Source organism: Populus euphratica, unplaced genomic scaffold (assembly GCF_000495115.2).
Source record: "Populus euphratica unplaced genomic scaffold, PopEup_1.0 scaffold616.1, whole genome shotgun sequence".
Classification (NCBI taxonomy): Eukaryota; Viridiplantae; Streptophyta; class Magnoliopsida; order Malpighiales; family Salicaceae; genus Populus; species Populus euphratica.
Genome location: NW_011500490.1, coordinates 100,878 through 112,499, shown reverse-complemented (window position 1 = coordinate 112,499; position 11,622 = coordinate 100,878). Strand labels below are relative to the sequence as shown.

General features: G+C 33.1%; 1 protein-coding gene across 2 annotated transcripts in view; it reads right to left on the bottom strand.

Moving 5' to 3' along the window:
• Positions 1 to 6,405: 6,405 nt before the first annotated feature.
• Positions 6,406 to 11,622, bottom strand: part of LOC105114992 (serine/threonine-protein phosphatase 6 regulatory subunit 3-like) — a 9,107-nt gene continuing 3,890 nt past the window's right edge. Inside the window, exons 11-19 of one of the 2 annotated variants that reach the window (XM_011011753.1) lie at positions 11,268 to 11,365; positions 10,973 to 11,076; positions 10,656 to 10,821; positions 10,290 to 10,412; positions 9,591 to 9,673; positions 9,038 to 9,179; positions 8,178 to 8,207; positions 7,932 to 8,002; positions 6,406 to 7,499 (exon numbers count right to left, since the gene is read on the bottom strand). In XM_011011753.1, coding sequence (XP_011010055.1) covers positions 6,689 to 7,499; positions 7,932 to 8,002; positions 8,178 to 8,207; positions 9,038 to 9,179; positions 9,591 to 9,673; positions 10,290 to 10,412; positions 10,656 to 10,821; positions 10,973 to 11,076; positions 11,268 to 11,365 — 1,628 coding nt within the window. In that variant the 3' untranslated portion in view covers positions 6,406 to 6,688. Of the gene's footprint in view, positions 7,503 to 7,931; positions 8,003 to 8,177; positions 8,208 to 9,037; positions 9,180 to 9,590; positions 9,674 to 10,289; positions 10,413 to 10,655; positions 10,822 to 10,972; positions 11,077 to 11,267; positions 11,366 to 11,622 lie in introns of both variants that reach the window. The other variant, XM_011011752.1, reaches the window with a different exon arrangement.

The following is an 11,622-nucleotide window of genomic DNA, read 5'->3' as shown; positions in this document are numbered from 1 at the left end:
AGCACAACAACGGAAGCATTATTCCCCATGTATATATATATCTATTTTCCTTTGGAATTCAATGAAATTCCACAAAGGTTGTTCGATCCCTTGCTCTATAGTTGGTTGCTCTTGAGTCTTTGGCTCAATGCAATCGCGAGCAAAATGACCAGATTTACCACAATTGAAACGATTCATATTCTTGCCTTTCTTACCGCCGCGTTTTCCACGCTTATGATTATGTCCACTACTACTTGTTTCTATTCCTCTCTTGCTATATTTAGGACCCTTAGCCTTATCCCTTTTATATTTAGAGCCATATGTTCTACGCATCTTTGCCCCCGATATAAAAGCCTCATTTATAGAATTTTCAAGGTGAAGTTAGTCTTCTTCAAGCTCAATATGACGAGCAACATCATCAAATGTCTTGATGTTGTCATTGTGGGTAAGAGCGGATAATTGCTTGGACTTGTTCCCAATTACTTGGCAAGGAGCGGATAATTGCTTGGACTTATTGTTCATCAGTCATCTCATGTCCAGCATCCCTTAATTCACTGATCATGTTAAACATGACTATAAGATGCTACCTCATCATTTGATATTGGCGCTTCTTATAACCATTGAATTTGAGGGATAACTGATGAAGTTTAGTAGTGGATGCTCCTCCATACTGAATCTTTACTGCGTCCCAAACAGATTGACTTGAACGATGCCTTTCAAAACGCACCATTATATTATTTCTCATGCTACTCAACATTAAAATAGAAGCTACACGATCCTTGTGTTTATAAGTTTGATATGCTTCCATATCAAGCCTGTGTTGAGCAATATTTCTTTGCTTAGGTTCAGTCATTAATTGCGTGATTATTTTCAGCATTTCTTACTCTTCCAGGAGATACTTAATCTTATGATACCAAACATCGTTAATTCTTTTCACTTAGTCTGTCTTCATGGTTCAAATGAGCAATAATACTCTTAAATGTAGTCATATTATGCATTCTTGACAACAATTACAAATATTAGTATCTAGTACAATTTAATTGATATATTTTGCCACTCTATTCTAAATTAAACAAATAATAATCTAACACATATAATAGAAATGAAAAAAATGTTAAACACTAAATCAATTTCTATTTATATGGTCTAATTATTATTGAAAATTTAAATGAGTGTAAAATTACAGTTATTAGTTTCAACTAACAACTCTCACTAATCAGGTTGCAGATATTATTATATATATATATATATAAATATAAATATAATGTAATTACACTTAAATTACATAAAATATTCAGTTCACAATTAAATAACCAATCATCTTAAAAAAATACAATATTAAGAATAATAAATTTTAGAATTATTTTATATTTTAGGCACATAAGTAGGGTCTCTAATTATATCATCCACTTCATCAAAGTCATCTCCTCCAAGTTCATTCTACTCATATCTTTTTTGGTATACTGACATTCCCTCTCAAGCAGCATTTCATCAATGAGATAGTTGAAATCTAAAAATTCCAGCCTATATTCCAACAAAAGTCGCACTGGCATCCATTTCTTAGGTAAAAATTTGAGAATGATTAACATTTAATATTCTATGTAGAATTCATAAACATCACTCATAGCTAGTCTACTCATTCAATGATACATATAATCAATATGCTCTTGAATTTTGTGAATAGAATTAAAGGCAGAACCCAATAAATAATCAATTTGTTGTTGTCTATCTACTACAACAAAATATTTCATAAGGCACATAAATATTATACTTAATATTTAATTAAAGCATGTATTATTATATATGTTAAAAAATACAAAAATTAAGCAATTTATTTTAACAATAAATAAATTGACACCACTATTTGACAATTTATATTAACAAAAAAATATTAATTGTCTTAATATAATTTTTAATATTAATATATATTAACTGTTGAATGTCAATTAATATATATACACACATCTTTTAAAAGATGTGTTCATTCATTTTTTTTTTCTTATTTTTTTCCTAACAACTACCAAATGGCAGTTAATTAACTGTCAAATGACTATTTCAATTAACTACTGAGATTGTAGTCAATTGGAAATGAAAATATTAACTATTGGATGGTAGTTACACGTCTTTTAAAAGATGTGTTCTTTCAGGTGGTTTTCTTTTTTGTTTTACTATCAAAGTCCAATTAACTACTCCAATTGTAGTCAATTGGAAATGAAAATAAAAATGGTAGTTTCTAATCTCTATTTCCATCATCAATTCACACATGAATTGATAATATAATTATACGACTATCATGCCGAAAGTTTTTTTTAATTAATTATAGAAAAGATAAATTCATAACTAAATTACATCATAAAATTTTATAAATTCAAAATTCTCAATGAAAGTATTCTTTTAACACAAAATTTACATCTATCGTTCATGTAATAACAAATATACTATATAAAAAATAATATTAAAAATCATGGCTCTAATACCAATGTAGATTAGAAAGGAAAACTTACTTGTGAGAATCCGTTTTCTTATTCCTGGATCAATTACTTTAGTGCCACTTCAATTACTAGAACCAAAGTGGTATTTCACAATACGAACGTCTTTGTAAATCTTATCAAATTAATGTAGAAAGTCAAGATGGAAAAAGAGAAAGAGAAAATTATGTTCTTTTAATTATCAAAAACTTGTTATTCCATATGGGCTATGTCCTTTTATATATGATTAGAGAAGACGATTACTTCTTTTAGTGATTTCTCTAATAACTTGGACTAGGTTCATCCATCATGAGTTGACCAGACCTAATCCAATAACCACCATTTACGACATGCTTTGCACAGAGCATTTAATTGAACAAAATGATTATCTCTGCAATATTTAAAATACATACAAAATACTATTTTCTTTGCATTTTTGTTTTTTATGAGCAAGAAAACAAAGAAGAAAACAATAACGTGGATTAAAATTAACTCAATTGCAATATAATCCATATATTGTATTATATTATTTAACCCCAAGAAATCTTATATAAGATGGAAAGCAAGATTTTGTTGCTAGAGATAAAGCCAAATAATCAAATTTGTTTGTTTCTAAGAATCTCCCTTGGGAAATTATCTTTTTTACTTCTCTTTCTCTCATTATTTTCCCTTAGTCATGTGATTGAAGAAAATAAAAAAACAAATAGTTAACATTAGCATTTCTTAGAGGAAAAAAAGAACGAGTTAAACATTAGGCTCGTCTCCCTTAACTAGTTTGTAATGAAACGAACTAGAAGTTAGCCTTAATATTTCGACTTGAAATATTTTAAAAAAAATATATATCTTCTTAACCATTACTATACCAACCTTTTAGCATAAAATCTATCAATATGAAAATATAAAGAAAAGAAAACATAGCATGATTTCCTTAAATTGATCGGCTAAGTGAATATGCTTGCATACAATGATTTCCCTTCCTTTCATGGATGATCAAAGTCTTGGTAAGAAATCACCACATTCTCCAATTTTAAAGGCCAAACTTTTCATGGCACTTACAACACCAGACTAACTTTATTGAAGATGATATTGAGAATGTGGTGATGCTCCCTATGTCTACACCGATAAATGTCGATATGGTGACTCTTCCATGGTTGACCATCAATGTGTTGAGTGAATATATGAATATAGCCCAACTTGACAAGGAATGTTCATGTGCTAAAGAACTCAATAATTAGTTCACCAAGGAAATCCCACAATAAAGGCCGAAGAAATCCTGACAATAATGAAAAATATGGTTGTGTCATGTATTGAATTAGAGGATGGCGAGGATGGGAACTATATATATTTAACGTTATTTGGATAGAAATAATTCTGGAAAATAGGCTAAAAAGGAGTATATATGAAGTTGTTAAAATTATAGGTATAAAACTTTAATAGACCGGTAGATTGATCTATGATCCTACTAACTCAAGACCTAATTGATTTGGGTTGAAGAGGAAATGAGATAAGTAATTAACCTAGTTTAATTCAGTTAAAACTTGAGTTAATCCAATCCACAATCCGATCAACCTAGATAAAAATTGGGTAAAACTTGCTCTACATAGAACAAATGATAGAGAAACGGTTCCGAATAAAATATCAAAAATTCTTGAAAAAAATAAAAATAATAAATGCTACATATTATAAAGTTAAATATCTTTCATCAAATTTAGATTTAAATCATCTCTCAATCACAATAATAGAGTTATGCACAACTCTGGTAAGATAGAATCAATATATTCCTTGCGAGCTACTGTTTATAATAAGTTTAAATTTATATTTATTCAAACTTAATTTCTAACTCTATAACTTTAGTAATCATAATATTACAACAACAAATCAAAGGATATCAAGGTAATTTTAAAATCTCTTTATATTATCAGAGCTACATTACAGATTCACATCCTTTGTTCTTATGGCCTCTAACGCATTATTATCCTCCTTGTCCTTCAACATTATGGTACATCTTTTAACCATTAAATTATCTTCTTCTAACTATCTTCTTTGGCATGGTCAAGTATTGCCACTATTGCAATTCCAATATCTCTTTGGATATGTTGATGCTTCTATTACTATTTCTTCAACTTGTGCTTCTAGTTCTGAAAATCCAGAATATATTGAGTTGCAACAAATGGATCGACTTGTGTAGAGCCTTTTACATTATTTCTTAACTAAAGAAGCCATGTCTATTGTGGACTTCCACAATATATACTTTTTGTGCTAAGATTTTTATTTGTTAGTTTATGATTATTGGACTAAATTGAAACTCAATTTAAGTTGATTTGTTAGGAAAGGGTAAGATAAAAAAAAGAAAAAAGAAAAAAAGACAAGGGAACAAAGTGACAAATAGACTAAATCATAGGCTTTTTCAAACTTTTAGTGAAATGTTTATTGTATTATTTTAAAAATTGAATCCTTCTAATTCAAAAATTTTAAACAAAGCCAATTTCATTCCAAAATTTTATATTTCTTATTTTTCTTTTTATGGTTCAAGAGAAGAGAAAAGGTTGTCGGATTCCAATAGAAAAGAAAGAAAATCATTGTTGACACTAAATCCGACCACCAAAATGATTAATACTGGTTTCCATGAGTTCTGTTTGGTCAAAGAAATCTCACTTAAATGTTTTTCTATCTTTAAATTATCTAAAAAATCATATTGAAAAGATTTTTTTTATTAATTTTATATTTATGTGCAGTTTTTAGGTTTTTTAAAGTTATGTGTGGATTTATTATGGTTTCTAGAGTATTTTTTAGGTATTGTTTCATTAGAATGAATTAAAAATTAAATTTTTAGACAATAAAAAGCATAATTTTTTTGGGACCCTTAGTTGTTGAAAATTTGTTCAATAGATTATGTAATGTCTATATTTTTTTTTTTAATTAAAGTGGAAATTGCTACTAACAAAATAAAAGCATGTCTTGCAGGCTAGGCCTACTTATATGCAAGGTGTATTGGGTTTTTTTTTTTCAGTTAATTATTTTGTTTTTAACCCTTTAAAATTAAAATAAAATTCATTTCATCAATTGTTTGTATTTTAAAGGTTTTTTATTTGAATTTTAAAAAAAACTCCTTTTTTATTAAACTTTAAAAAAAATAGATCTGTTTTTATTTTAGGCTCACATGAAACCTCTTTCAAAAAAAAAATGTATAAAAAATCTCATGGGCTTGATTGTAAAAAATAATTTTAAAAATAAAATATTATTAAATTCAAATAGGAAGCATGACCCAAATCGCACCATAGACAAGCAAACCTCAAACAACTCAATTTTTATTTTTTTTCTAAATAAAATATTTTTAATTTTTAATTTTATCCTTTAATTTCTATTAATTTTGCTATATTAAAAAAAACACACATTGAAAAAGTATACATATTCTCAAACGCATGCTGAATGGCTAGCATGATCTAATCTTTGTTGTTCGTAATCACAAGCGAAAAAAGGAAGAAAAATTATCGTTTTCGATTTTCCACTCTTCACTCTCCTCGCTGATCGCATGCATGAGTACAGATGAGATAGAGGCAGGGAAACCTACAAGATCCTCTTTGCATTCCATGGATGGCTTTAAAGCGTATACAAGATTGTTCAACAACTCCACTTTCAATTGCTTGGCCTTAACTCTCCCCTTAATTACATAGGGCTGGAAGGGGGGAAAAGGGAGAGAGAAATGTCCTGAGCGGATCATCATGGTCTGTTTCGTGCATAGCATCTTGAAATCTTAAACTTCGATGTCAATTTATTCTCCATAACGAAAATGTTCTAAGCTACAAATAACCAACCATTCCCTCCACTAAATGATCCAGACAGCAGACCCTCGAAGAAGCTAGACGGAACTCTCGGGAAATTAATCCCTGACACATAATTTACCCAAATTCTAAGATTGCCATGACCAACCTGACCTGAATGAAACAAAGAATGCGACTAGCCGGAGTTGAATATATAAATATTGATGAGGGACGAGGGGAACCCTAAAAGTCAGTCACAGGAAGAGACAGAAGACCTTGAATAATAAACAATTAGGGTAACAATGACAGCTAAACAAACAGTAAAGCCATAGCACGACCTACCATCCAATCCCCATTTGGAAACAAAAATACTGTACATATATCTGCTGCATAATCCCTTTCCAACCAAAAATGGGGTCTGTGTGTCTTTAGGAACCAAGTTTCCATGTCCAGAAAACCTAAACAAGATCAATCAATCATTCATCCTTCCACAACATCAACCCTCCAATAGTTCGCATCGTTGAACTCCTTGTTCTCTGTCTCGGCATCATCAGACCTCTCTTTCTCTGGCACCTTTGGAGCAATGTTCCTCTTCAGAGGCCCTGCTTCACCAACTATCCCCTCCTTGAGAGCTTGCTCCATTGCCTTCTCGGTCCCTTCCAATTCAACACCAACAAATTCTACATCCTCTTCAAACAAAGAAGGTGAGGTGGGAGATTTTTTACTTGAATCACTGCTAACTGATCCATCACTAGAACCCTTGGTGGGTGATAACCCATTTGGAAGTATAGACTCTCCACCTGATGGGGAACTAGCATCAGGCATTGCTGCTTCAGCTTGGCTGGAAAGATTGACATCAGAGCTGTCATGATCTTCAAATGGATTCACAGTTGATCCCCCCGCTGCTTTCAAATCAGATGGCTCTCCCCATCCTACCCATTCAGGTAAAGGCCTATCTCCAAACAGGTCTTCATTGTCTGGTGTCTCAAATTTGAAGAAGCTGGTATCAGGAGCATTTGCATCACTACTTAGTGAAACCGGACCAATCCCAGGAAATTGATCAAGGAGGTTTGTGTTGGAAGTGGATGTGCCATTGACAGAATCCTTGCTTTCAGTCAACTCATCTTCCTCTCCCACCACCACCTCGTCATCACTATAGCTGTTACCACCATTTGCATCTGTGTTTCCATTTAAGTTAATCTGATCCATCATCTCTCCAGGCGATGTGCTCACAGGTGCATCACCAATTCTGTCATCTTGGAATGCAAACCAGTTTGAATTTGTGAACAGACTGCTGTATTTAAAACAAAATTAAAAAAATCAGTGCGATTCCAAATCACATCCCAAAAAATATATAGCTTTAATATGCATGCTGATGATTTGACATCCAAGATATTGATATTATATATAGCTTTGTCCAAGAAAATTTCTCAAATGCACTAGTAAGGTTAAAGTCAAAAGCATCAAGACTTGGCATGGTATTTTAAAACAATATTTCCTATCGGGTTTCCAATAAAAAGGGTGAAAGAAAGGCAGGCATGGACACACTAGACATTGTTAAAGGTTCAAGCCAAAAGTGTTGAGACTGCACATAAGTTTAAAAACAACTTTTGCATACTGTTTCTAGAAAATAGGATGAAAGAAATAGATAGACCGGTTCCCCTACAACTTATAGAAGATCCAATGTTTCAATAAAAAATGGTGGGATGGCTAAAACCCTTACCTCCCTTGGTCATCACCAAGCCTTAGGGATGATATAACAACTTCGGCAGACTCATCATCAAAGTAGACATCCTGATATTGAAGATCAAACAAACACATGTTTGAGATATCAAAAGGCAATATAGAGAAAAGGTCACTGCCAACACACCGACCCCCCTCCCACCCACTCGGGAAAAAAATAGAAACAAAGGGAAACAAAATACATGCATTACACACAAACACACACATTAAAAAGCTAAACTGTTACCTCATCATCACGATCAAGGCCCCCATTGTCCTGCAACCAAAATGATAAAATAAAATTAACCACCATTTCTTGTAGATTGATACATAAAGTATCCATCTGAAATATCACAAAATTCAAATGAACCACCCAGAACCATTGGCTCAAATATCTTTCTTTTAATAAAACAAACTGCCTGAATTGATAGACACTACATTGAATATATTGCTGTTGTTGAAAAAGGGTTTAGTTGGATAATAAAGATAAACTAAAACACAAAGGTACAAGTCATCTCTCAATATCTTCCCTTCCATGTTCGTCTGCTTCTTTATTTTTGAACAGAATTGATTCTTATGAAAGTTTTTGTTGCTTAATTGGAGTAAGGATTTCTCATTTTGAAGACAGTATGGAGAGGAGGGACAGTGGTGTTATTTTGGATAGGAAGAAGAGAGACTAATGGGTTTAGTGAGAGAGAAGGGACATTAGAGAGGAACAGAATGATGATTCGAGTGAGAGAAAGATGAAGAAATAATGGTGGAAATCGTGCAGAGATGGGGATAGAGATGGCAGCTGGCAGGATACATGGAGGGATAGGCCACATCGGCAGAGAAACAGGCTAGGGACTCACATGATGGAGAAAACTGCTGCTATCAATTGGGCCAAATTGTAAATGTAATAAACTTAGAAGGTTGAAGTTTTGCATGAATCGTTCACAAAGAACTCATTTGAATTCTAGATCCTGGAAGAGCTTATTGAGATCCTTCTCCTTCCTGTTTTTGTGAGTGATACAAGTTGGGACCGTAAGTCCGGTAATATAAATGATAGGTTAAAAAAAGGAGAAAAAAGGGGATGAAAGCCATCAGAAAGAGAAGCCACTAATGTACCTCTTCATTATCCTCATTCCCATATATTTTGTATCTAAAAGCCTGGCTTAAGTTGTTGGCTAGAGCTGCTACATCATAATCTCGATCATGAAGGTCATCCTCATCACTGTCACGTGTCCTATCTTGCAATGCTGTTGGCCGGCTGCACAGAACAAGGAAAAACAAAACAAGAGGAAGATGAAGTGAAATTACCAAGCTATTTTCTCTCCGAGGTGAAGAGCTTCATCAGCAGTAATTTACAGCACAGAGGCAAATGGAGAAAATAATGTGAACGAAACTAAAAAAATTGGTAGCAAATTTTAACATACAATTCATACTAAAAAAATAACCTAACATATAGCTAGATTTTCAGAGGGGCGCAAAAAAGAAAATTATAAGCCCGACACCCAGATTGCCATTAAATTTAAATCAGCTCATCACCATATCACTATTTTATAAATCAGCTCATTTGCCTATCACATATTTGAGTACTCACTCAAGTGATAAGCATCACCACAACTACAAACACTTTTTGAGAGTGCATAAGCATAAAAGATATGAGGGATAAATATACCCGCAAGCCCATCGGTAGACATTTTCAACTGCATTGCGCTCTTGCAAAACACTGGTTTGCCACTCATTCCATTCACTATTTTCCTGGAGACAAATAAAACTGCAGTATGTCAGCAAGGGCATTAAACCAAAATTACATTCAAGGGTCATCGTTTCAATCACTCAACTATGCTGATGTTGGATGCAAAGATGCACAAAATGCCACAAGAAAAAGTTGGAAACAGCAAATAATGATACTCTTAAAGTTGGAAAGGTTGTCTGCTTCAGTAGCAGCATGAAAAAGAATAATTGAAAAAACACTTACAATTAGAAAGGTGATTAAATAAGAATAATAAATTTAAGAGTTCAGTTCCCAGCAGAGAGACCTAAACTCTTCGGAATTGCTCGAGGAAAGAACAGCAGTGGATAGACAGGGTCATCACCAAAACAAGCAACAGTTGCAAAACACAGCTTATCACCCACTTATGGACACTTCTAGACAAAACAAGCTTCATGTGATTTATATCAGAGATTATAAAAGTCACTCCATATGTTATTTCTTTCAGCGCTAATTCAGAGGACAGATGAGTTCTGAAGCATTCAGAATCAGTCCAAAGCTTTTATCACAAGTTCCACATACCAGCAAAACTCTGGGGGTTTCTTTAAGGAATTTGTACTAGAAATACAATTTTGTGCAATGTACATCCAGGTTACCACCCACCTGTAGATAAGTCTGAATACGGCTACTGCTGTTTCCCAACTGAACAAGCTTATTTGAAATTCGTGTAATGTGTCCAAGGTTTCCTACCCGTGGTGCTCGTTTTCCAGCAGCAGGAAGTGTTGGCTGCATAAGAAACATATTTATGAACAGGTAAAACACGCCAATGCAGGATATAAATGACCATACATCAACTAATTTTCCATTCCACTGAATTGCCAAGTGGAGGGATAAGCATGGGATTTTGTCTTTTTCTCTTTCCCTTTTGGCTCGGCAGATTACATGCAAAGAGGTTCTTATCATTATTACTGCTTAGATTATGCACTATCATATGAGATAAATTCCAAAATCATATGGAACCCCACATACCTTAATAATATCACCAGATATTACAGGGTTTTTATCTGTTTGGAGAAACTTTCCTATCAAATCACACTCTTGAAGAAGATGATCAACCATAGCATCACTCTTGGTCTCCAAACAAGACATTATGATACTCTCTACATGATGATGCAAGGCGTTGTTGTACGGGTACCTACATCAGTTAAAACATCAGAATCATGCATGGTTAGGTAACATGCAATAACTGGATCAGCTACTTCAAAAAGAGAATGGTTATTTCTAGACACCAGCTTCATTCATCTATTGATTAATCGATTCACCATTTCAAAAATGTAGAAACTTACTCAAAGAACAGATCAAGGATTCTTTTAATGGTTTTCGAGCTGACCAATTCCATTTCAGTGGCTTCATTTCCAGTTCTTAGCAGCACCGCAATGAATTCCACAATCTAAAGCAAATTTAAGAGCAGTTAATTTTCAAACAAATTTATACCTCAGTGTAATTCAAACTCAAGGTTTATCAATTCCGCCAAAACCATACAGTTTATCAATGTCCATCAGTTTCCAAAGCCATGTTATTGAAATTTTTGGTTTTGTGTTGTGACCCATATGAAGATTACAGAAGAAGCATGAAACCAACCTTTAGACGATGTTTCCCAAGAGGAGGCTTCAGTTCTCCATATGTTGTTGGTAAAATCTTCTCATCGGACAAGACATCCAATAGCATAAGCAAATCACCTGCAAAATGGAGTGTGCTATCTTAAAAAACACCGGCTTTGACAGGGAAAAGATGGAAAAAATTTATATAACAGCAACATCTGTCAGATACTCCTTTTTAATTTGAATAACACTACTTAAAATTACTGATTTAATTTCCATATAGTTATACTAATGTTAATTCAACTAGCATCCAAAACATGTAAATACTAAAAATGCAGTGGGAGGGGGAGGGCTGAAAAATTCATGCACACCCCCCCCCCAAAAAAAAAAAAAAA